A 27134-nucleotide genomic window follows, 5' to 3' on the forward strand; every position below is an offset into this window, starting at 1 on the left:
GAACTGTTGGCTTATATTTGAGTTAAAAGTGTTTATAAAGCTATTAACTGTTCAAAAGAAATTGTTTAGTTCAGGTGGGTTAGTGTCAAATTGAAATTTATTGTTTCTGTTTATTGTTAAATAAAATGAAGATTCCTAGAAAAGATATTGTCTCAAATAGCTGACTGCACATTTCTTACTGTCATATGTGGTCTTCGTTTTGCTAGAAATGCAATACTGCTAAAAGTCCTGCTGTTCCTGGACTTGGAAATTATGTCAAATCTGAATTGATAGAGAATGTTGCATAGTTCTTTTTCTCTCTAAATTAAGAGAAAATAACATCTGCTTATATCTAATGCATGTTCTTGGCAAAATTGGTGGTCTTTAATTAAAGTATGCCATTCCGAAGGCTCAATCATAATTAAGTAATCCATGGCTTTCTGTAATGTTCCTTTCTCTGATGAATTTCACCCTGAATGTTAATGTAGTGAAAGAAGACAGATTAATAGTGCTTATCCTAACGGTGTGGAATTCATAACTCTCTCTTTGGGGCAGTTAACTACTCTGTTGCTTCATTGCTTTCTACATATGTTAGCTTGAACTTGGCCTGTTGTCTCCTTTAGGGCACAGTCTCCATCTAGGGATTTCTTCAAAATACAACCCAAATTCAGTTCATCATTTTCAAGAGTAGTTATTAGCAAAATTGTCTGCTTTTGATCAGTTTTCAGTACAGTTTTTAATTAGATGTGTGTCATATCTCATAAACTCAGGATGAGTTTTTTTCTCAGTTATCCCAAATTATACTTTGTTAAGTAGCCTTGTATTTTAGGCTATTACTAAACCCAGCTCAGTTTAATCAGCTTCCTTCACCCTAGTATCCTTCCTGTGCATACTAATGGAAAATAAACATTGTGATGTTTGTTTTAAGAAAGTACCTGAAATCATGTTTTAATTTTTGGTAGTCCAAAATTCTTCTTGCCTTAAGAATTAGCACATGACTTGCAGAGGCCTTATTTCTCCTTACTTTGTTTCTGGTTTATTTACACTGCATTAACAGAAAGGAAAAAAAGAGCACAGATTATACTTAAGTATATTACTGAACCATGACAACTATGACTCTTGGAGGGAAATCAGAAACATATGCTGCATTTAGGGAAATTTAAAAAGGATATTACATTGCTGTTATCCTTGAGTATTCTGGTGTGGGATTTTATATATGTTTATGTATATATGAGTGTGTGTGTACCATCCATCTGCAGTTCAATAACAGTAAATATTTAATGTTTATGAATAGTAGATAAACATTTAACACAGTTTTGTAAAAATATGCATGCATTGAACAATTGTTTTTCACTGCCAAAGAAAATGGCCTGATTTAGGGATATGATTATTCCAGTTCCAAATTTAAGTATTTCTTTTTTGAAATAAGACCTGACATGGGAGAATGTTGGAGTCGGAAAAGGACTGGTTGTTTAAAGTGTGGGTTACTCAGGCTGTGGTTCCCCTATAAGTCCTACCACCATGACATTTCCTGTTGTCTGCTGTGTGGCAGTGCTAATCGTGTGGCTGTCCAGTTTCTGCTCAAGCTATGGTTGCCTCTCTTCTGACAGATTTTATCTTTGCATCTTACCTGGTCCTCCCTCTTGCTGCCTTTAAAATGAAAGAGAAAATCTGAGTTTATTAATGAATGTATTTAAAACACTTGCCTAAAGCATTTGCAGCCAGGTAGACTTCACAGAGTTTCCAAATATTAAATGGATTCAGTGTCAAAAAGCAGAAAACATAGCAAAACCAGAAATTGTACTTCTCAGTGTTTTAATGGTTTGTAGCTTGAAATAAAATTTCATAAGAATGTCATTTAGCAATCTTCTTATAGAAGGAAAGAAGTAGTATGAAAATAAAGAAACCTTACATGTGATCAGTTCTGTTCTTTAGTTTGAGAATTGATAAATAGGTAATCCTTCAATAGTCCTTTAAAAATGTTTCTTTAAGTACATTTCTATTTTAGGTAAGTATGAGTCACAGAGAGACATGAATTTCAAAACTTGATGAGTCAGTGGCCATTGCAGTGTGCAGAACTGGTGTGTGGGGGGGTACATTTGCATAAGTATGTATCAATACACATATAATCCATTCTTCAAGTGTCCTCAAAGTATTGTCATATGCCTGTAGGGAAGGACACAAAGAAAAATGCCATACAGGTCTCACCATTCGCTCTTCAAGAAAAGCTGTTTGCCATAATTTTTTTTACATTAAATACTGTTCTTCTGTCTTCTGAAAACTTCTACTCTGTTTTTTGTCTTAGAAAGTAGGTTTGAAGGTTCACTGAGGAAAAAACACACTCTGCAGTTCTTTTGTGGAATGGTTAATATCCATTCCTCATAAGAAATAGGATGAGGTACTGTCATAAATTTAGATGATTCACAATAAGTTTTCAAATGCGAATTATTTTGGTTAAACTTCATCCCTGGAATAGTCTGTCACTTTCTGTACTTACCAAGCATTGCTCCTGTTGACCCATTGCTGTAGAGGAGATGTGCCATGCTACTGTTTTGAGTACTTGGAGAAAAATGTCTTGGGGAAGCAATTTGAGGACCCTGTTGATCACACACAGATCTATTGCTAGGTAACTTTTAAGAATAATCTACCTAAAAACATTTGTAATGTTCAATGGGAGTCCATTAACAATAGTTCTTTGGAATAGAGGGCAGTTGACTCTGTTAGACTTAGTTTTAGTATTAACATTTATTTTATAATATTTTCATTTAAATAAGATGGTTTGTGCATTAGGAACTTTGATGGACACTGTACCTTACTGGAGAACAACAAAATAGACTTTGTATGAAGAAGCTTCACTCAATCTGAGAAAGACTAAAGTAGAATGATTTGTTTAAGGCAGGCTTCAGTTTTCACTTTTGTAAAAATCCATGCTGTGGCATGCCCTTGATTTCGTCATCTCCCTTCTGAAAAATTGTACCACTTGAGCAAATAAATGCATGTTCTTTATTTCACACAGCAGCACAGTGAGAAAGAGCCCAGCATAATGCTTTCCTGTTTGAAACATTACATTTACTCTATATATGTGTTTTGCCTAAATTTTTAATACGCCTTTTTACTAAACCTATATAAATAAACTGTACTATTAATTTCCAGCTGTTGCTACCTGCATTTTTCTGCAATACAGGTTTTATTCTCACATATCGGGTTGTGCCATTTTCAATGGATTTCTTAAAGAGGAATGTTTTTTATTTTTATTTTACAGAGTTACATACATGGAAGCAGTCAGGCTCAGTTTGTGGCAGAGTCGCATATTATTCTTCTGCTGAGTATCCTTCAAACCGGTGATAAATATTAAAAAAAACAATATGAGGCACAGTGTGCTCATAAAATTGCTCTGGCAGTGAATATCATTGAGCATTTAAGCAGGTATTGTATTTTGGCTTACTTATCATATGTTTAAATAAATATTCATTGTTGTTTCTATTTACTGCCAAGTAACACTGGCATTGCTTTTCACCTATGTGCACCTTGTTATCTCCTTTGTTAGTCTTGGCCTGGTTACTATACTTAATTTTTTTTTCTTTTCAGTGTTACCTTTCCAGTGGCAAAAAATAATTTTCCTTATTTTTAATCTTTCTTATAATAATTAAAAATTCAATGAAAAAATAATTTTATTTTCTTTTACTTACAAGAAAGGCATACAGAAATTTACCAAGTGTTCATGAATATGATTTGTCCTCCAATAGTCCTTGGATTTTTTTTCCCCCACCTAATATAAACAGTTTACTACTGCTTCTTGAAATGAATAACTCAATCACTTTTGCTCTGACATCACTTCCTCAGAGAAAGACTTTGAGACCTACTTTTGCTCTTTCAGTCTTAATGATTCAGAGAAAGTTAAGTTGAGATTTTCGGGGTTGGTTTGTTTTTTTTTTAAAGTTTTAATAAACTGTAAGAAAAACTTCTGTTCTCTCTGGGGTTTTAAAATCCTGATTCTTACCATCTTTCTTCACTGATTGAGAACTCTAATCACTATTAACCAGCTTTAAAGTTCAGTAGTTCCATCACAAATACCTTTCTCTAAGGGGAACAAGCAAAAGAAAGTAGTATTTCCCAATCTGCAGTAATAGATAGATCCCAGATTTGTGATCGTGGCTACTCTTTTGTTCTCTCTCTGAAGCTAGGTTGCCTTGGAACCTGCCCTTCCTTTAACTTCCCTGTCTACCTTCATCTTTAGCATTTCCTATCTAAAGACAACACCCTCATTACACCTTCATTACATTCATTTTTCTGGCATCCATTTTGCTACCTCTGAAACCTTATATGCTTCAAAAATAGCCATTATTAATTTAGTTTCAAAATTATGATCATATTTTGCAGAGCAAATATAATATTTGCAATTGGACTGGAATGCTGTTTCCAGTTCTGGATCTCGCAGTACAGGAATGTTGCAGACTTAAATTGAGCTAGACCAGCGAAGAGCCACAAAGATGATTAGGGGATTGTCCTGTGAGAAAAGGCTGAGGGAGCTGGAACTGTTTAAACTTAAAGCAGACTCTTAGGGAGATCTCAACAATGTGCATTGGCACCTGATTGGAGGACATGAAGAGGAAGGAGACAGTAGTGCCCTTTGAGAGAACAAGAGGCAGTGGACTAAAACTGAAAACCAGGAAAATCAGCCTGAAGACAAGAAGAAGCTTCTTACTGTAAGTGTGCGCAAGTATGGAACCAGGTTACCCAGAGGGGCTACAGGGTTTCCATCTGTGTCGAGTTTCCACCTGAAAACTGCCAAGTCAAAACTCAGTGACTATTACTTTTAATGCTATATTTTTTAAAAGTACACAGAGACAGCTATTGCATTTCATATGAAAAGTTTCTTGTTTATTAGATAGAGTATGCATCTTACTGGTATCATCTTTATGCTTTCCTTTGTAGAGCTGTAATTTATGATTTCACAGTTTTCTGCTTTTTGTGAACTGCCACAATTTAAACAAATCTGTTATCTAAAACAAACCCATTGGCTGCTTGAGAAAAGTAGGCCCCCAAACCAGAGAATATTAATAATAAAAATTTTGTTGATGACATACTTTCTCTGGCTCAGGCATGAATGTGATATTTTTTGTTGGCAGATACTGTCTTTAAACCAGGAAGTTGGCTGGATTACATTAATGCTGCTGTCTGAAAGAATCCTTTCAGTGATGTTGTTCATTGCCACTTGCAGAAAGAATTCTCTAAGGTTTCATTTCATGGCTCAGTATTGTTGAGATGAGATTTTAGTCACACACAAATTTCACAATTAAATCTTTCACACAAAATCTTGACAGTTTAACAGTTACTCATGAAAATTAATATTCCTTTATTTTTTCAGTTGTTAATAATTATGAGCTGCTCAATTGCTCCTTCATCATTTTTTTATTCAGAAAATGTTGTTAGAAAATGTGGTAAATAGAAAAAAAATATGCCAGATTAATTTTATCCTCTGAAAGATACATTGAATTTTAAACCAGGACATTACTGTTCTGGTAATGTACATGTTTCATTTGGTTGCTTCTTTTTACTTTGTAGTAGCAAGCTTGTCACTTCTTGCTAGATGTTGAAATGCAATGTTTTATTTCTCTATAAAGTGAATTTTTAATACCTCAGATGAAAAAAAAATGAATTTCCTTTGCATTTCTGTATTTTGTTTTAGATAGTGATCCTACCCCATCTGCTAGATGATTTCTATATAAAGATCTGTTTTTCCATGCTGTAGCTACATAATTAGGACTTGGGTAAGAAGGACTTGTGAAGATGTCAGATACAGTTTAAGTCATTTTATAAGGCAAAATTAAATTCAGCAAAATCTATACAAAGTTACTGATTACATACCAGGTATATGTACACATACAGTGTACTCACCAAGGACTGGTAATACGGGTGAATTTCATTGGCACTAGGGGTGGGCTGACCCTGGATGAACAGGGGCCTGCCAAAGCCCCTCAGTCTCTCTTCAGGGGAGAGAAAATGTAGCCAAAGGCTCGTGGGTCAAGATAAGGACAGGGAGAGACTCAGGGAAATTAATTCAAGTTGCTACCAATCAAATCAGAGAAGGGTAATGAGAAATAAAAAACAAATCTTAAAACTACTTTCCCCCCACCCCTCCCTTCCTTCTAGGCTTAATTTTACTCCTGATTTATCGACCTGGTCTCCCACAGTGGTGCAGAGGGATGGAGAATGGAAGTTGTGTCCAGTTCATCACAATTGTCTCTGCCTCTCTTTCTTCCTCAGGATGAGGACTCATCACACCCTTCCCTTGTTTCCCCCTATGGGAGAAAGTTCTTCATGGACTTAATGAACTACATGTCTTCATGAACATGTAGCAGAGAACAGTGAAAAGACATGGTTTGATATCTGAGAATCATTAAGGTTGGAAAATACCTCCAAGATATCATAGTGCTTATATTATACACTTCTGTGACTTCCAGGCTATTACTTTGAGCAGTCTGTGTTATGCTGACAAGAGGACTCTTACTCAGTTTTGTTCTTTGGCTCCCTTTTCTCTTGTTTTGGAGAGTTAACTTCAGGACATAATTATGGAAATCATATGTGTTGGTTGAAAGGAATCTTGGAGTACTACATACTGCAGTCTTCCTGTTAATGAAGGATTATCACTAACACTGGAGCTTGGCTTTCCTGGTGTTGTCAGATGCAATTTTTTCAAAACTTCAGGGATGGAGATCACGTAATCTCTCTGGGCAGTTTCAGCTGTGAAGCTATTTTTAATCCAGTCTGAACCTCCCAACCTACAGTTCATGGTGCATTCTGGCATGAATTACAGTCTTGTCTGACATAACATTTGGCTTCCCTTTAGATTTCTTTTGCCAGCCTTGTAGAATTGGTGGAAGCGCTTTAGTGAAGCTTTCATTAAAAAATGAAGAGAACTCTATGGAATAGAAGTATGGGATCCTTTATATTTTAGCTTTTTATTGCCTAGGAATAAAACAAAAGCCAAGGTTTGCTTTTATTCATGCCACATTATACATCATTGTTCAACATAAATCGACAGGTTAAAAAAACTTTAAAAAGAAAATATTTTTATCATTATTTCCAGAAAAAAAAGTAATATGGACTAAGAGTTAGGTATAAATTTTATTTGAGGTTATATCCATAAAAATATGCTGGTCTTTTCAACCTGCTTTCAGTTTTCTTTGAAATTAGCCAGTTTTTACATCCTCCCCAGAAACAATAAATCCTTGTTATTATGTGCAATTGAGAAGGAAGTTTTATGTAATATATATCCCCACATCATCTTGATAATCAGTGCTTCAAGAAACTAGGCTCAATTTACACACATAATACTTTGGAAGGGGTTGTAGAATTATTTCAGTGTAGAGACTTTCTGATGAAGTAGAAAATTTATCAAAAAGTCATTACATAAATAGAAGTATAACTGCTGTAGAATAAATATGGCAGATGACACAAAGAAAACTTACTTAAATAAGATCATGGAATAGATTTTTTAAAGTGAATTTTGTTTTGATAAATTATATAAAAGCAGTAACGTATGTGAAGCTGTGAACATGCTAGGCATTGTGCAGTCTGTAATTCAATGTTTTGCTCTTGAAGAGTTTGCCTATCTGTAAGGACCCTAGGACCACACAGTTTACACAGAGCAGTAACTTAGTTCACAGTCACAATCCTGGTAAGGCAGTGTAATTCTGTGCTTAATATCCAATTCTACCATGCAAAAAGAGCACATATCTAAACACATTTTGATTTAGCAATAAAGTTTATCACCTTCTCAAGTCATCATCAGTTTGCATCCACATGTATTAGTGCAGCAATTACTTTTAAGAACATAGAGAAAAATTGTGCAAAACAAATTAACCAAGCGGAATAAATGATTCAGGGTTTTTTGAGCCAGATTGACTATAAAGAATGTTTTAGATTCTAGTAATCAATTAATAAGTTCTTAGTTCTTTTTAGTCTTTTTTTGAATTAATTATGGGATAATATTCTATAGCAATGAATTTTCAGTGTAAACTTCACGTAGTATGCAGAATTTATTCCTTTAGGATTTTTTTTGCCTAATATTTGCACAATAATTGTACTGTGTAACGTTAGTATATGTCATGGGAAGCAGTCCATTCTCTCTCTTTTTTCCCCTTCTATTTGGAGCTTTATAGAGTTCACCAAAGATACTTCTCTTTTCTTCTTCCCAAGTTAAAACATTTTCTTTCCCCGTGCAGAAGATGTTCCAGGCTTGTGGTGTCTATTCTTGCAGCCCTCTTCTGACAGAAATTGGGTCATAGATAAGAGGAGTCAGCAGAAATGATCGGGCACTAATAAATTTTTTTTAAATGCTGAGTAGGTTGACATTCTTGGAGAGACAAGAAAGAGAAACTAAAGACAAGGGTATTGAAGTACTGTTGCTAGAGTTATTGAGAAGACATAAATGCAAAAGAGAGATAACTTTGGAATGAAGAGCTGTCATTGCCTAAGAGAAATGACATGCAGTAGACTGCCCAATCAGTATTACTGTTGTAATTAACTACAGTTGAATACAGATAGTGTATATGGCTGTTATATCCAAAAAGGCATTGAAGTGTGCAGCTGTAAATATTGCTCTGGGTGTCAAGATACAGCAAGAAAGATAAGGAGTAATAATTTTTGATAAGCTGTGTTGAAGTTAAAAGATTTCTTAAATTATTTTATTCCTACTTTTTGTAGACACCATTCAGTATTTCTAATGAATTTTCATCAAGTTTTTATGTCATTCCCCAGAGAAATAAAACTGTTTTGAATGTAATATGTCATAGTTTTTTCCCTTTTGTAGTACAGTGGATCCCTACTTTAAGGAGTAAATTTAAAAGTAAATATTTTAATTATCAAAAGAGTTTCAGTTATTAAACAATTTGCTTATATACTTATATAACATATTTATATAATATAGCTTCTATACAAGAGATGTATTAACCAAAACCAATTATTACAGGAATTAGCAATTATGATTAACCTGGTATGTTTTCTCATTATTACTATTAAACTTAGCATTGATGCTGATTAAACACATGCGCCTAAGTAAAAATGGAAATGTCTTTTCAGTTTCCTAATTTGAATTCTCAAGGCAAAGTTTAATGGGACACCTGTGTAGGTGGATATGAGATACTGATTGAAAGGGAAAAGGACAAAGCTTTTTGGTAGCATTAAAATGACACCTATTATGAAAGAGATAATATTTCCTGTCCTACAGAGGGAATTTAAATTAAGTGTATTAAATGCCTCTGTGGTGTGAGGAAACTTTTCCATAAGATGAATGTAAAGAGATGACTTTCTGTATGTCAGAGTCACTGAACATAAGAATCTGAAATTTTGAGTCATAAGTTAGTAGAATAATATTCACTTAGCTCTCAGAGGTAAGATTCTGTCACTTGTGCATCAACTTGTGCAACTAGTTGTGTGTTCCCCAGATATTATATGGTAAAGTGAATGAGGATGGTAACTAAAGCAGTGAGACAAGATTATTGTATTCTTGATCTTAAGGATAAGAAGGAAGGAAAGAAGACCGCGGTGGATAAAGTTACGACTAGAAACAAAACAATATAGCATATTTAAGCGTGCTTCCTAATTACCTTTGCAAATCAACATCCAAAGCAGCAGAACATCCTGTACATTTTCTGTTATTTACTTGCATTAGCTGCCAGTACTGCCTGTTAACCTTGTAACTTATTCTGAGTCTTCTGGAAGCTGTCTGATTCCTCCTAAATGTAGTGAAGCATAAGGAGATCATAGCTAGAAAAATCAAGACAGTTTTATGTTAACAAAGTCTCCTACTGCTCACACAGCAACACTTGGCCTTAAAGCAATTCATAATATGACCCTTTAGAAAAGACATTAAGGTTCCTTAAATGTGAGAGAGATATGCAGAGACCTTAAATTTACAGTTGGGCATTTGTTAACACAACACGAAACATAATTCATAATCTTTCATCAGCTAATGGCAGTACTCTGGAACTGGTGAACTACCTTCACATATGGTGTGTGTCCTCTGCATGAATTTACCAACTCTGAATTTCGGTGATTTTCACCAATTTTCAGTTTCTAGTTAAAATTTTCTAATGCAAGTGGAGACTCCTGCAAAGCTAATCTAGCTGTCAGCTGCTCTGGCAATTGGCCCACTTTTATTTGCCTTTCACAAATAGCTGACTACTAGTCCACACAACAAGAGGCATTCACTGACCATGGGCTGAAGACATTTTTAAGGGTTTATTTAGGCTTCAGTTAATTATTGTAGTGGTTAAGAAACATATTAGCTTGATAAAAGATACAGAAAACTAGTCCAAAGTTTAATGTTTTACTTTTTGGATCCACAGATACCTTTTACTAAATGGAGTAGTCCTCAAGTGCATTCAGCTAAGAAATAAATTATATTGCTTAGATCCTAGCAATGTTGGAGAGTAAAACGACAGCCTAGACTCACACTAATGATGACTTATGGTGTAGAAAAAGAATGTGTGATATTCTCAAAAATATTTATAGGTTTTTAGGGAAAGCAAGAGAGATTGTGCCTGTGTGCAAGTATCAAGTGTGTGCTAACAAACAGATGAGACATCATAGGTCTAGTGTTTGAAATAAAGTGCTTGAAAATAAGGTAGATAAGGTAGTTTGTAATAGTGTTAGAATACCGAGAGAAAATTATGTAGCCTCATCAATACTTAAAAATAGCTCAAATTAAGTTTGGTTTAGGAAATGTGTCTGTGTTTAGAAGTTAAATTAAACTGTTAAGAAATTCCCTCATTTATTTGTTTCTCTGGTATGCTTAACATTAATGAAAGTAAAGTACTGTTATACATCTACCTGTTCTAGAGGTGTTTATACTTTTGTGATTTAAATATTTATTTGAAATACATATTTGAAAATTTAAAGAAATTGTTTACAAAATATAAGTAAAGCTAGAAAAAGATATTATGGGGCAAACCACACTATAGAAATTTGCAAGATGGACAGGACTAAACCTGAAATTTCATTAGATGTAATCTATACAACCAAAAAGGTCATAAATAATAAATGTAAAAATCATTTCCCCAATGTTAGTTTTAGCTGATCCTAAATGTGAATAATTAGGATGTAAATCAGGCAGAAAAACTCTGAATGTTTGATTAGTGATTTAACACAAACTTAATCAGGTATCTCTATGCTCCATTTTGCAGCTGAATTAAAACAGATTCCAGAGTCTTTTTCTTCTTCTGATGCTTTTATATGGCCTTTCCATTCTCAGATGTCTAAGAGCAATGGTTCCTTCAGATTGTCTGTGGATTAGAGTGACAGGTTCATATATTTAAGCTGAAACTAATCAAATTAATACTAAACTTTTTCACTATAGGACATTCTGTATTAGTGTGAAATCTATTCTCTGCTCTGTTAAAATTATGGAAAAGCATCAAAAAGGAAAGTGGTATAGTATAGTTGGAATTTCAATGGTAGAAATGCAAACTTTGAGCTACTTAACTGTTGTGACATGCATATTTCAAGGAGCTGAGTAGAATTCTGTGAATGCCAAGACTTCAGGGATACTTCCTAAAATTATTGAAAAACCATTCAGTTAAGCTGAAGCCAGAAGGTGTTAAACAGAAAGTATGTTTAGGGTTGTTGTTAGTATCATTAAAACTTGATTTCAGGCCATTAAAAATACTTAAATAGAGCTTGATTGTGTATTCATCCATAAATCCATATTCAGATAAGTACTTTTCAGACTGTTCTCCAATTTTTCAACTTCTGATTTAGAAATCGTCCTTCTTCAGTGAGATGAAATGTAGGGAAGTTGGCATCTTAAACATAGAAGTTTAAGTCTCAGTAAGAAAAAATATCTCTATCATCATAATATGCCTTCTTGTAAGGGGCCAGCAAAGAATTTCTCATGTTCTAATCATCACCCCCCAGCAAAAAGCAAAGCAAACAAAAAACAAAATCAAAAGGGAAAAAAAAAATAAAAAAAAAGAAAAAATATAGAAGACAAAACCTCTGTAGATCTTTCTGTTGATCATATTACTCCTTGAAAAAAGTGTGTGCTTTTATTTGTTCCATGTCTGCTAAATTGAACCATCAATTTTTAAAGATTGAATGATAATCTATCCCCATTTTAGGTAACAGTAAACTGAGCACAGGCTCAAGTGGATGAATATTTTGTTCTCTAGTTTTTCTTGCTCATGTGTTATTAAGCAACTGCATGATCTGCATTTTAAAAGGTAGTTGTTTCTTTCTGTGTTTGTAATGCTAATGCCAGATTTTGCACCCTTGGCAAAAAAACAACTGAATATGAATGAGACCACCAAACTTTTTTCACATAAGTAACGAAATGCTAGTCAGGCTATTTTCTCTCTTTCTTTCATTCCTCACTTACTACTAATTACAAATAAATTTGTGACATAAAGATATAAATTATGTATTACATTAATAAACTTTAGAATGATCAGGTTTTCTTCCTTTTGGGCATTCTGTGCTGATTAAATTTTCTAAAGTATGCTAATAATAAGTAAGTATCCAAAATTTACTAGCAATTAGTTTCATTTTGTAGGATATCTATAATTTTGATTGTATTGATCCAATATTTTTTTTCTGTTTTGTTTTGGATTTAGTGGTCTGGTTTTTTCCCTATTTCTGATAACGCATCTTGATTTTTTCAGGGCTCAATATTTTGTTCTGTTACTACTGGCCATTTTCTGTGTAAGCTTATAAATTGTGATTATTACTGCCTTTTTCATCCTGCTTTAAAACTGTTGTTCTTCCTCTATCAAAATTCAAAACCTTTTCAAAAGCCCTATGTAAATAATATGGTTTCAATTTTTATGAAAACTTATCAGCTGGGAAAAGGAAAAGCAGAAGTTTCATATGTAGAAGTGTAATAATTTGGGAAGGTATATAACAGGATTTACACAAAAAAATTCAATAGAGAAATAAATTCATCAGAAAACATTTGCTTTCTATGGCTTATCTGAGTGCCACATTCCCCTCATCTTTTCAAAATAGTTTCATAATGCATAGTGAGGCAGATAAAGAGGAATTGGAAAAGAAGGACATCTTCTGATGCATCATTTTTTGCAGATGAAAAACCGTTCAAGTAACCACTTGCTAAAATTTTGCATTCTGCAGTATTAGAGAATTGTGATACTGTAAAAGATTATTTTCAGAGCTGGGACTGTTGCTTTATGGTGTATAATATCAAGACATTGTGAAGGCATAACATAGAATGTTAGAAATGAGTGAAAAATAGTAACAAGCTATATATTCTCTGGTAAAAAAGCTAATTATTGTATCAAAATGACAACTCTGGTTGAATTTTTATTTTAGCAACAGAGAGCTGAGGCAAGTAGCATCCACAGTGTTACAGTGTGGCTGTGAAGCTGATGTCATTGAAGGTAAAAGGCAGCCAATGAGGCTGAAAGCTCAGCAGTGTTGATTAAAGTTAGAAAGCAACAACTGAAGCAAAAATAGTGACAGCGTTAGGGAAGCTTTAGGGGTAATGATGTGAAGCTCCAAAAGAGAAGGGAAGAAAACCCCAGCACAATTCATGTGGTTACAGACCTATAGTTCTCAGTTGCAGAGCAAACAACTTACTTTTGTGAGATTGTTGTTCCTGATGGTAAGAAAAGTGAATTAAACTCATGGTCTGCTAGGAAAATAAGAACTTTGTTACAGAAGGGATGTCTCCCAAATGGCTTTTTAGTGTGTGGTTGGTTGGTTGGTTTGTTTCTCAGAAGCAGCCAGGTAAGTTTAATAGCAAAGAACCACACTGTGTACTGGTACTGCATGAGATAATCAAGAAAAAAAAAGGCACAAAAACATTTAAAAGGTATTTCAAAACCTTTGCAAAAAGTAGCACTTTACCAAGAGGACCTGGTGAGTTACCTTTACATCTTGGGATTGTGAGGTTTTTTTCCCTTGACTGTTAAACTCAGGAGAAAAACACTACTAAAATCTAAGTGAGGAATTGATAAAATAAAGTTATTAGGTAATGCTGCCTTAGGGGCTTTTCTTTAATAGGGTAGAAATACATATGGAATATTTTTTCTCAGCCCTTTTTGTGACAACTGCCTCAATTAATTAATCTTTATGGTTTTGTAACATTGAAAAATGAAGAATTGAATTATTCTCATTACATTCTCCCCAGTTCTTTTTCCCTACTGGGAGCATAGCAGTAGAACAGGAGATTCCCAGTCTCATATGCTCATGAATCTGAATCTTAACAAGTAAAACTTTTAGAAAGCAATTTTTGTATCATGGATTCCAAGATTATTTTTTTTCACAGTATTTTGCCTTTTTTTTTTTTTTTTTTTTTTTTTTTTTTTTTTTTTTTTTTTTTTTTTAGTATTTTTTCAAGTGCAGTCATAAGCTTTTGGAAGACTCGAATGTAACCAATTATTCACAGACTTGCTCTGTGTCTTGCAGCTTGTGCATGTGTGAGGAATTTAATTTGAGTTACTAGCATGATTTTAATTGGAGCTTAATTTAGGACTGTGGGAAGATGTCTGCATCAAAGAGGTGATGCAAAAATTATATTTCCTCTATGTTGCTCTATATTTCCTCTATTTGCATCTACCATCTTTCACCATTGATGTTTACTTCTCAAAATCTTGTTATTCTTCATTTGACTTTTCTCAGTTTGTGTGTATAAAATTGGGAAGTCAAACCTGAATCAGGCTGCTCATCTCTTAGGAAGTGTGATTGTGTTAGCATTGACAGTTCTAAATCCTTTTGCTCAAGCTCAGCTTAAATAAAATTTTGCAATGAAAATTTCAGATGTCTTTGAATATTTTGGTCTAATTTTGAACATTCCTAAAATGAAAAATATTAATACATTATGGTTAGTGTAAGTGTAATGTTATGAGAGGCAGATATTACTTATGGATCTAGCACATTTGAAGTATCTTATTGAATGGTGTGCATAAATAATAACATCTTATTCTTGAAGTCTGTAGTCAAGATGCCCTAGGTTAAGTAATGTTGAAAACTCCAACCTTATTTGACCATCTGTAAAAGTATGTTGAAGTTTTTGTTTGCTGCTATTGTGACCTATGGTTTTCATGATTCACACCTGCTTCAGAGTAGCATTCAGGCTTGCCTCTGCTTCAGAACAGATGTTATGCACAGTAGTAACTGTTCCTTTTTGTTGATATGGTTTCAAATAAACAATTAGGAGAATGGCTTAAGAGCTTGGTAGATTAGTGAAATTGTTTTATCGTTATGTACTTGTTCACATTTGTAACAGTTATAATGAGACAACAAAACACTGAAAGTGACTGAGGACTTTGCCTCTGAGATGTTTCTCTGCTAAACTGTTAAGCAATATGACACTAAAGAGGGAGTTAATGTCTTATCTAAATGCAGAGGAAGATAAACCAGTCCAACTGCTTCAGTTTGTGTCAAATAACTGGTGAATTGTGTGCAATTGCAGTGAATGATTTCTGGATCTTACAGTTTTTGTTTTTTAAAAATCTTTTGCTAACAATATACAAAATATTTTAAAATATTGGGGAATGGCTATTTCCATAACTGTCCAAAATTTTTGTCCTACTTGATAACTTGTCCTTTAAAGCTTCTTGAACCTTCTTTCATTTTTTTAAAATCCAGAATGCACAAAGAAATTCCTGCACATTTCTGCCACAGGTGAGTGTATCGGCGCAGTACAGATTGTGATATGCAGTTGTTACATATAAATACCTTCTTTCGTTTTATGAACTTGAAAGCTGTAGTTCATAGATGTACCTTTGTGGCTTTCTGAGGTATCCACACATCTGCTGCTTTCCTTGACAATGGCGATTCAGATGCTGCTATCACCATGGGAATGGTACTCCTGAATGAAGCTGCTACCTCCAAAGGGGATGTTGGAAAAAGGAGAAGTGAGTTGTACTTTATAGCTAAAATAATGCTTGGACAATTAGAAGACACTGTGAAATTACAAGTGAATATCTGATTAAGTTTTCAGGCGGTCTCTACTTAAACCAGTGTTTACCTTTAGTTGTTTGGAAAAGAGGAGAGCATAAAAATTCTGTTGATAAAACTGCATTCACATGAAATAGTAACAGTAAAAAAATACTGTAAGCATTTTCAGCCAAGGTACAGCTTGACACAGTATGCCTACTACATTGCATAAATGCTTTTTGGCTCTTGATTTATACCAGAAGTCAGTGATATTAAAGAAAAAGAGTTTCAAAATGTTGTTTTAAGATGACAACACCCAAAAGAGTGTGAAAATTCTTTTATTTGGTACTCTTGCCAGTATCGAGTCTCCAGAGGAAGGTGGAAGTCCAAAAGCTGGTGTAATACAGAACATACCTAATCTGAATGTCTAAAGATATTTAGCTTGAAATGCAATTTTTAATATTTTTCTGAATTTTGTTGGTACTCAGAATATTTGTGAGATTTTTTTCTCAATGAATCACATAAACACACAATATGAAAGTGTTTTATCCAGAATCAAACTTCCTCACTGTTATGTCAAACAAGGTTTTACTGAGTATGACATAGGTTGAAACAAAGATGCCCATCTGCCTTTGCACCTTTAATATCCCCTTATTTTTCTTATATAAGCCATTGAAGGTGTTCGGAAGATATCAGATTTCCTACAGTGCCTCCTCCTTCTTTTGAGGTCAGTTCTTTAGGTTCCCTGTAATACACCGCATTGCAGATAGAGCTGGCCAACCATTTTCTTTAAAAGGATTCTAGAACTCTTCATGATAACTGGGTGAATGGCTAGAGATATCTCAATCTATAGTAATTTGAGGGTCTCCTTCAGCAAGCTGTAGATGTGTCATTAATTCTGAATATCTTCTATAGTAGCTAGCTTTAACAGTGGTGTCAAAGTGATGCTTTAGGTTTTAGCTTTTGTATTTTTCAGATTCTGTACTGCTTTAGTTTGTAGTTCTGAGCTTCATATTAAGGGATGGTAAGCTCTCTTCACAGAGTAGGTGGCAAAACAATTCCTTTTCTAGCTTGGGAACAAGGACAACTGATCCAAATTTCAGGTCCAAGAGCATAAACAGCAGTGGACTGAAGAGAGAAAAACAAGAAGGATGGGACTTCATAACCTAAATCTATAATTGGGCAATTAACTCCAATATGCAAATGGATCAGGACTTATAAAAGTGTGAGACCTTGTGACCAGTCACCCATTTTGTGACCATTTTGGTTCATCTTGGGTGTAGCCCTGGCTGGGCTCTTGTACTGCCCAAGGTGGATCCATTGGAGCCTTTCAATAAATACCTACTTTATTCTTTAGCTCTGTCTAGTCTCTATTCTAGGACAGCCTTCACAAGTTATCAAAAGGATACAGTGACATAAGTTTAATTGGAATATGATCATAGATCTGGGCCTGTGAACACAGGCACATTGAAATATCAGTGGACTGCAGTAAAAATTCAGGCTCTTTGTGGCCATTATGTAAATGCTTTCTGTGTATCTGCATTGCACTGTTCATGCTTCCAGTTTATTCATCCATGCTTGTAAATCATATTTGTGAGTGGTGATTTCGTTATAATGAAGTATGTTTATTAGGTTTGTACCTGGCTAGTTTTCTCAAAATAACTGTAGAAATTTTATATTCCAGTTGACATGTGTCACTTTCCACATGGTCAGTTTTAATGAAAAAATGCGTCATTGTCAGTTTCCTTGGCTTCATGTTTTCTCACCCTTTGCTCAAAGGCAGCATGCTTTTGAAGCATGAATATTGCAATTAAATAGCAAAGGGTTGGCTAAAGTAGGAATAGTATAAGAAGAGGAATTTTTAAAATCAAAGTAGCTCACTAGAATCAAAACGTTATCTAATACAGATGAACTGCATCTCAGTTTGGAACATGTCCCCCTTTTTAAAAAAATTACTTACTTGCAGCAGAATGGGCTATCACAATCAAGATGGTTTTATGCTATTAGTCCACAGGATGCCAACAGATGTTCCAAATTTTGTTTGTTAATTTAAGCATTTAGTTTGTTAGTTCATTCTTTGTCTGAAAATATGCAAATACCAGCACTTTCACCTGGATGGTATCAGAAGATCTGCATCATTGTTATTTACCTTCAGAACCTGAAGATTTATATTGCTAGTGAGCTAAGAGTAAAAAGTAATTTGGCTGCCAGCCTTGGAACTTAGAACAGTGACGTTTTTAGCTATTAGTAACTAGATAAAGTAGTTACTAAGCTGCCCTTACTACTACTTCAGCCATAGATGGTTGGCTAGAGACAACATGATTCCATTAGTCAAGGGACATTTTTCTAAATGGATTTTTTTTTTCCAAAAAGAACAAGCAAATAGCTGAAATGACATTATTTGATATGTATAATTTAATGGGCTATTAAATCCATTATCAGCAGTAAGGTGTTTGCATCCAATACATTTGACTTTCAAATTTCTGCTTTTTACTTGAAAATACATTTGGCCTGACAGGTTATTTTTTCCTAATAACCATAAATGTTATTTCCATATCTGTTTGAAATCCTGTCAGAAGATAGTGGGCTTCAGTAGTCAAGGCAGTAACATTTTGTATTTAACTGTGTCAAAATTCTCTAGAAATGATTGACATAAATAATATTGTTTGTAGAGATTGCAGTTTTAAATCTTTTATGTGCTAATAAACAAAGTTATTTTCTTTCCAGTAATATGTCTGGTAGGCCTTGGTCTTGTGGTCTTTTTCTTCAGCTTCCTGCTCTCAATATTTCGCTCCAAATACCACGGCTACCCATACAGGTAATCTGTCTTTAAATTCTCATCCTATAGACTGTAATAGCTTTGTAGAAGTTTAAGAATTGCTTTCAGCTAAACAATCTTTAATCTTTACCACTGAAGTCAATGGAAGGTGGTAGAAGCAGGAAGAATGGTGATTAATTTAAACAACCCAAAAAGGGCTGGAATGCAACTGTTAAAGCAGACCAGTTAAAAGGGTTTGAGCACAGATGTGTGACATATGCAGTGCCCCCCTGAAAAGTGGAAAAAGAAAACACGTTTTGGTTTGTAAGGCTTTATTAGATATTTATTTTTGTATAACTAAGATCTACATAAGACAGGGCACAAAAAGCAAAGCACTGTATGGTGCTAAGATTTGACTTCACTAAAAGTACCCTTTTCGTTTGTCAGCCACACCACACAGGAGAGAAAGGATTATAGTTTTTATAAATTATACATACACCTGTCATTTAAACAGTTGCAATTTTTCTGATAATGGATAAAGTAGATTTCTCTGATTAGGCCACATGATTAGTACAACAGCCAGTTTTGTACTTTTTGTTATATTCCAATAAAAAGGATTCAGCCTTGCAAAGCCAACTTAGATGTAACATTTCAGCTGTAACCTCACAATTTTTCTGTTAGTTTTTGCTCTAAGACTTCAGGACTATTTTCATTTTTACAGAGCTTGGTCTCTTTACACTGTTTAATTGACATTTAGGTTGCTTCAGATTAGTTTTATTATTTAATAACACCATACTGAAGACAAGGAAACTCTTCCCATTGCAATACGTGCACAAGGCATTTTCCAGCTATTTAGAAATTTCTGCTAAGGAAAGAGGTCTGTAAAGGACTCAGTAACATCATACTGCAAAATTTCATCAGTATGAAATTAATAGCCATTTGGGATAGACTGTCCTGCTTCTCACCATCCTCTCTGGAGATTACTTCTAGCTTGACTGAGTTGGGGTGAAAGGCAGGATCCAGTTTTCCTAAGTGTGAAGTTTTTCTATCTTCCATTAGCTGTTTAAGTCTTAAACTTTAAAGAAGCAGGATTTATGAGCTTAATCTGCAGCAGAAAGCTCACTTGAGAAGCATTGCCAAAGAATGGCAACCCACGGTCTGAGCTCCCTTCTCCACTTAATAAACTTCTCATAACAAGTTTATTAAATGGAGAAAGCAATGGTGGTGGCATGTTCCTTGCCATGCAGTTTATCAGTTACTAAAGAGAACCTGATAATTGTACTAGTTTCATTTTTTAGTTCATATTAGGAATGTTCATATCACCTATTACCAACATGCTTATATATCTGCGCCAGATCTTGCATTACTTTTGTGAAAGTTTGCAATAGGGGATTTTGGCTGCTGTCTGATACCTGGGATGCCTGGTGCTGAGCAGCATTATAAGCATTAGTGTGCTCTGTGAGTTTGCATGCCAACACCTTACCATTGGTGTTAGTGCAAAACTTAATCACTGAGTATATCTTGTATTATCAGGTATTATAAGCTTTGGGAATCTTAATTTAAATAATGTAGGGCTTTTCCCTCTTTTCTTGCTAATCTGTTTACTGTAAATGCTAGGTGGAGCAGAGTTTTAAATTTTATTCTCCCCACAATTAATCTAGAATTTATTGAAATACCAGATGTCTTTTAATAGGCGTGTCTAGCAGAAGTTGGAGGCCTATGTGGATTTCATACTTCTCTGTTATTATCCAAGCTAAGAATAAAGAAGAGCAAGATTTGGGGCTAGGGGGCAGAATTCTATTAAAAGCTTATTCATTTGATAGGTGATACATATCAAAAGTGTACCTGCTAGTATGCTAAAGCTGGTTAAAAAAATAAATAAATCCAGGACAATGAAAAAGGATAATTCATCACAATCCTGATAAAATAAAGTAGTGCCATATCATGTTGTTACTGTGAAGAAATTACTAGATCCATAAACCAAATTCTGTCTTAAGGAGCTAATTAGACTCAATACCACAACTTATAAATGAAGTAAATTCATAAAGAAAGGAACAGCATTTATGCCTAAACTCATAGGAAACATTTAATAGCTGGGTAAGTGTGATGCAGTTTTCTTGTGTTTTTTTAAATACTGTTACTGCTTGTTCATGATTAAGCAAGATCTTGGGCTTAGTTGGTCTGTCCTGGATGGTTCCAAGTTTTCATGGTAATAAATTAATCATTCAGTCTTAAATCCTCACTCAATCTTAAATCCTCACAATCCTCTAGTATTGGAAACCATCACTAGAGCTGATCCTTTTGCTCTGCTATTATCAAATTTCATTTACTCATTTAAAATGTAAATGTGTAATTTATTTATTTATGTAATTTATTCCAGTGCTAAATCGTTCATGTTTCTGTTGGTCTCTTGGGTAGCTCTGACCCAATTTGCTGTTATTTTAAATAAACACTGTTGATTATTTGACACTTCAGTGGTCACAATGTGTCATCTTCTTCACAATCCCACAGCATTTTTTAGAGAAGCTTCTTTGTTTCTTGTGGATAGTTCTTAGGAATTTTAATGAACATGCAATACACTAAAGAGGACCAAGTATTTAAACTGTTATTTTCTCTTTCCCCTTTTAATTTAGTATCTTGCATTTTTACTTCAGTTTTATGTGCTAAAATACATTAAGCTTTTTGTCTCAATTCCTTAAGATCTTCCAAGAAGTTCCATTTCCACGCCTCTTCAGTTGATCCCAATGCAGATATATCTTAAGATGTGAAATATGTCTATCCTTTCCCTTTCACTGGTTGTAGATTTCACCTTGAAACTATCAGTCTTTATGTGATGAATTGTCCTCAGGCTAGTAAAGCTTTGCCTTTAACAATACTAACAACAATGCATACTAATGATCTGTCAGGAAAAAAGTGACATTATGTTGGCCTGCCTAAAGCAACAGTTAAAGAAAACTGAAATTGCTTTAATGCGATATGCATGACCTCAAGCATCAACTTCCCTATCCTACTTAAAAAAGAAAAAAATTCAAATGTCCTAAATTGTTTCCATTCTCTGGCATTGAACAGCCAAGTCAGTTCTTTGTGAAATATCATGCAATGGTAAGAAGTGAAACAATAACACAATCTGCTGTGCATCCTCTTTTCTGCAGTGACCTCCAGGTAGTGAAGATAACTCAAAACAGAGCTGGATAAACATAAAACCACAGTCAAAAACTGGAAAAAAAACATTATTTCTTTTTCTAATGGGGTCTATAAGGTGCTCTTTAGAGGGCATGTCTATAGGAAGGGACAGTAATTTTGAGAGACTTTTCGATCCACTTCAGACATTCCCAATTCTGATTTGATTCTTTCTTTCACAGGATTTTCTTCTTGAAGGCTAGTGTTGGGCAAAAATTGTTTCATTAATATGCTGGTGAAATACCCTTACACAGTATAGCATTGAAATGGGAAAGGTGATTCAAAGTAGGGGTCATCATGAAGGTTACTCACTAAGCAAACACAATCATGATAGATGAGCTCACATGCAGCAAATCTTTCTGCTAGACCCATTTTTGCCATGGCAGGAATTTTACATGGCTGTATTAATCTACCTTTTTATGGGAACGAGATGAAATTTTTCATTTTGCTAAAACTTTCACTTTAATTGATGTCATTAACTATTGAAAGATTATGTAATAATTTTATTTTATACTCTTGAGCGTTTTCTCTTTGTAATTCTTTCTGGATAAAACAAGTGTGTTGATATATCTTGGACAATGTTTTTAGGAAGCCTTCTCACTCTATTATTTAAAGTGAATAAATGATACGTTAAATATCATATATACTCAGTAACTGAGCAATAAAATGTAATTATAACAATACAGAATTTCATCTGTCATCTCATACACATGGGAGTGACACAGAGACTATTTTTCAATATATGCCAAAACCAGGAACTCTAAGTTGACTTTGCAAGTCAGGAAAGAGCTTGGCTCTCTGAAAACCACACCTTAGGCAGTTTCAGCCCAAAAAGCATACAGAATATGAAAAAGAATGAGAGAGCATGCTAAGAACACAAGATATCAGTGCATAAGCACAGTATTGTATTATTGGGGATGTTAGGCATGTAAATATTTGTTACACTGCTTCAAGAGGATGCAGAGAAAAGTTTCATCCGCGCTTTACTGGTATTAAAAACATTTCTTGCTTTTTTCTTTTTTTAGCTTTGGCTGCAACCTAACTGCCCTAGATTGTTTTTTCTGCTTTGTTTTCTGAATGAAACTTCTAGCACAGTTTCATTACTCTTAACACTTTAAATTGTTCTTTCAAGCCTACATTTTATCATTAGTTGTTTTAATCTCAATTTAAATGAAATAAAGACCTGAAAATTCTATGTGTTGATGGAATGGAAAATACATATTCTTTATTGGCTAGCAGAGAAAATGAACTAAGCTGTGCAAACCATGATAAATAAGAGATGCCTTATTTTCATCAAAACCCCATGAATGTTAAGTCAGACAAAGTATTAATTTATTGCTTGGGGAAGGACAGTCAATGCAACAGTACAAACAAATTGTAAGATGCCTCAGAGCTTGAAAAATCCTTATATTCACTGTATACACATCTCTGTTGTAATTAAATTTGTTTCAGTAAAGAAATCCTGTGTCATACTAAAATTGTAATTAAATGCAAGTGACTAAAATAGATAGTTATTTCTTGGAAATATGGTGGAAAAATATTAGTATGTAGAACAAGTAGTATTTACAGACATATGAAATCAAATTTGTTAATAAACATGAGCATACTACTAACAGCTTTTTAGGTATTTCATGCACAATTACATTTATTTACCTTAAGTTTATGAATTGGTAAACCTACTTCTGATAAGAACCAGGATTCACAATTTGATCTATAGTGCCCAGCAAAATTGGCTACTTTCTTTAAAACAGCAGAAATCTAGATTATTTTAAAAGACAGGAAAACAATAATACACAGTTGTCAAAAGAAAGCCTTTACATTTAGTATATTCCATACTACTACTATTAATGTGGCTAAACAGTATGCTGTTCATGAAAGAAGCTGCCCATGGAAGTGAAAGGCAACACAGTAGTCCCTCTATTCATCTAGACCATCTAACAGCATGCTGAATTCATGAAAAGCCACAAACCCCCATATTCTTCTCTATAGGAAGTGTTGACATCAGTGCTGGTTTCTAATCCTTTAAAAAATGGGAGATCTGAATTCTAGATGTCTGGACGCATAGCAGGTCTCTTAGGAAGGATGTGCTTCTTACTGTGGCAAACAGTTTGGATGCTCTTCTCCCAGCAAGACCTTCCTTCTGTGATTATCACCACTAAAAACAACTCTTTTGGCTCATATGCCTTTCCTATAAGTCTTACAGTTTGCCCTTTACTTTACCTATTTCTATCCATTCCCATCTAGTTTTATGTCTGGAGGGGCACAGTTTATCCAGGCTTTCCTGTTCTGCTGCATCCTGTTTTGCAACATGTTTTCTTCTGCCTGTCTGCATATCTATCCCAACAGATATTGTCCAGTTTGTTACTCTTGATTTTTAGAAACTCCCCATCTCCTTTGTGGCTGCTCTATAGTTTTTTCATGGGGTTTTGGCTTTTTATAGTTTTCCATAGAGTCAAAGAATAGCTGGAGTTGAAGTGACTCCTGGAGATGAATCACTCTTCTAAAGTAGGTTCACTTATAGCAGTTTGAGCAAGATCACTTCCAGGCAGGTTTTTTGAGAGAAAGAGCCTCCACAACCTCTCTGGATAGCCTGTTCCACTGCTCTCTCACCCTTGAAATAAGAAAGTTTGTCCTCATACTCAGATGGAAATTGATGTGTTTCAGCTTTCTGCCGGCACTTGTTTTAGAACTTTCAGTGTTTCTTTTGTCTATATTCTGTATCATGTCTCTTAGCTGCTAAAGGTGCAGTTCCCTTATAGACAGAAAGTAAGGGTCAATAGCTGTGGTAGTAGCATGTTGATCCAACTGCTGTATTTGTATTTCTTTGCTGTTACTTATTGAGTCTTCTATACCTCTTAAGCCTATCAATTCTAGGCTTAAGAAATCTTCAGCCCTTCCCATACTTCTCTCCAAACTTTTTCACTACTATTGGTCCTCTCTCTTCTCCTCTCAGATCCTTTCCTATACATGGCCTTACACATCTGTTCTAGACCTGGGTTATGTTTTTAGTCACATGTGCTCAGCATTCCCTTACTTCCCCCTTCAGCCCTCAGCAATTCTTCTCTCCATGAAGTAATTCTTTCTGGCTTTTCCCCATCATTAATCCCTTCACCTTCCAGCACCAGACAGTCGCTGTCTGTTTTGCCTTGCTTTGTATGTCTTGCCCAATGAGCTTGTCAGCTTTTTGCAGCAGTGAACATCTTTATACTGATACAATCTTTTAAGCTTGTGGCACTTGTATATATGTTTTGTTATGATTGATTAATTAATGCCATGAATGGAAAAACTGGTGAAAGTTCTACAGCATGTATGCTAGTGCACACTGCATATCTAAGAGTTGAAAGACCTACCAGGCAAAGCTAGAGGCAGTACTTCCATTTAGCAGTTCCTAGTTTGTGTGTTTGTACAGTTAGTCCATAGTCCTGCACAAGTCTCTGTCTCTCTGGGTTCCCACTTCCCAGTCTATGGGATTTGGTAAAGTACTTAGAAAGCTGTGACACACAATATATATCTACATTTTAGAAATAAAAAGTTTCCTTCCAGGTGTAAAGAAACAGCAATGTCATTGGAAACTTCTTAATTTATAAAAATAGTAAGGATTTAAGAGTCTGCAACCCTACAGAGCCTTGCCAATTGCTCTATACTCTCCCAACTCTGGGGCCACTTCAGCAGTAAAAGAAGATGGTTTTAAATAAACCTGAAACATCCCCTGGGAAAGATTCCTCACTGCAAGTAATAAGAGCAGATGCAGAACTTGATTAAAGAGAACAGATGTTTGAAGAGTGTTTTTCTTTTTAATTTTTTCAAATAGGCAAATTTAAGTTTCAATCACTTATATTTTATTTGATAACGTTCATGCTTGCTTAGTAATTACTAAATGGAATATAAAAACTTAAGAGATTATTACACAAATGTCAAATGACTTCAAATTAATGTTTTGAAGTCCTTGTTTATTATTCCTTTCAAATACTTTTGGTGCTATGTTTTATATGCATTTTTCAGCATTTAATCATGTTTTCTTTCTTTTCAGCTTCTTAATTAAATGAATTCAAGTGGGATTCGCTTAGAGCTGCTTACCATGAAGATAAGCTATAACTGCTATTTTCAGCTCACCAATGTTACATGTATTCAAGAATCTTTTGTTGGTTCATCTGTTTTTGTGATAATTTATATAGTATCGTGATAGAGAAATGAATGCAGTTTTATGCAATGAATGCATAATTTATAGAAACATATAGTAAATATCTCATTGGGAAGTGCTAAAATGTTATGAATATAGTGTGCTCAAGAATTTAAATAAATTTCAGTATAATGGGCTTCTGCTTAAGTCTTCCTTATTAACTGTACTACATGGATCCAAAGGTTATTTCTGAGATTTTTCACCTGAAGTTTGTTTTGAGATCTGTTTTTGAACTGAACAAAATAACATCAGTTCTTTAGCTATGATTAAGAAATACACCCTAGTGGAAACTATTATTCAATGATTACACCGTATCCTCACTTTGCCTTGTAACAGAGTATTTGTATTGAGTCTCTGATCACCTCTGACATGCTGAGCCATTAACATAAAATTCTATTCTACACATTTTCATCCTGGAATTCTCTTGCTGACTCAACAGTGTGTAGAATACATACATTACAAGTTCATCTTTCTCTTATGCCAAAGGATGCAATTCATAGTGGAATTCATTGTGGAATCTTGAAGGCAAGAAGGCTTACAGCAGTCAGAACTCAGATCCTTTTAAGCTGAGTCTGTGGTGACAAAATGTGTGGGTGGGGAGCAACAATATTTTATAACCTAAAACATGCTTATTTTCTGAAATAGCAACAGGAGGAAGGTATTACTCAATGATGCTTCTAACAAAGTACAGGTGAGTCTGTTGGAACTGGGGTTACAGCAGTTGCCAGTTTTATGTATCCACTGAGCTCTGTGAAAAGCCTATATAGGAATTAGTAATGCCATTTAAAAATGCCATTTTTTGGCAGTTCACATCTCATATTATGTGAATTACTCATAAATCCTTGTATACACCTACATAGTATATTCTCGGTGGCTCAGGAAACAACAATCATCACAAGATACTCTACCTCAGTCCTACTTCTTTTCCTCTCTACTGGCAGTTTTCCAACTGGAACTTTTTCAAGTACCAATTCACTATCAGTAGCATTAGGAATTTCTTCATTCATAATATAAAAAATGCCTCTAAATATGAGGATAAGATTGACTAGACTTTACAAAACTCACTTCATCTTATGTTTTTACCTATTTCTTCTCCAGAAATACAAGTATGTTAAGAACTGGGAAACAATTTTGGACAAG

General features: G+C 34.5%; 1 protein-coding gene across 1 annotated transcript in view; it reads left to right on the forward strand.

Annotated features, from left to right (window-relative positions):
- Nucleotides 1-26131, forward strand: part of TUSC3 (tumor suppressor candidate 3) — a 107540-nt gene extending 81409 nt beyond the window's left edge. The window contains exons 9-12 of the mRNA XM_014311875.2: nucleotides 3242-3305; nucleotides 15780-15854; nucleotides 18604-18694; nucleotides 25845-26131. Coding sequence (XP_014167350.2) covers nucleotides 3242-3305; nucleotides 15780-15854; nucleotides 18604-18694; nucleotides 25845-25860 — 246 coding nt within the window. The 3' untranslated portion in view covers nucleotides 25861-26131. The remainder of the gene's footprint in view (nucleotides 1-3241; nucleotides 3306-15779; nucleotides 15855-18603; nucleotides 18695-25844) is intronic.
- Nucleotides 26132-27134: the final 1003 nt, after the last annotated feature.

The sequence above is a fragment of the Geospiza fortis genome, unplaced genomic scaffold (assembly GCF_000277835.1).
Source record: "Geospiza fortis unplaced genomic scaffold, GeoFor_1.0 scaffold40, whole genome shotgun sequence".
NCBI classification, from domain to species: domain Eukaryota; kingdom Metazoa; phylum Chordata; class Aves; order Passeriformes; family Thraupidae; genus Geospiza; species Geospiza fortis.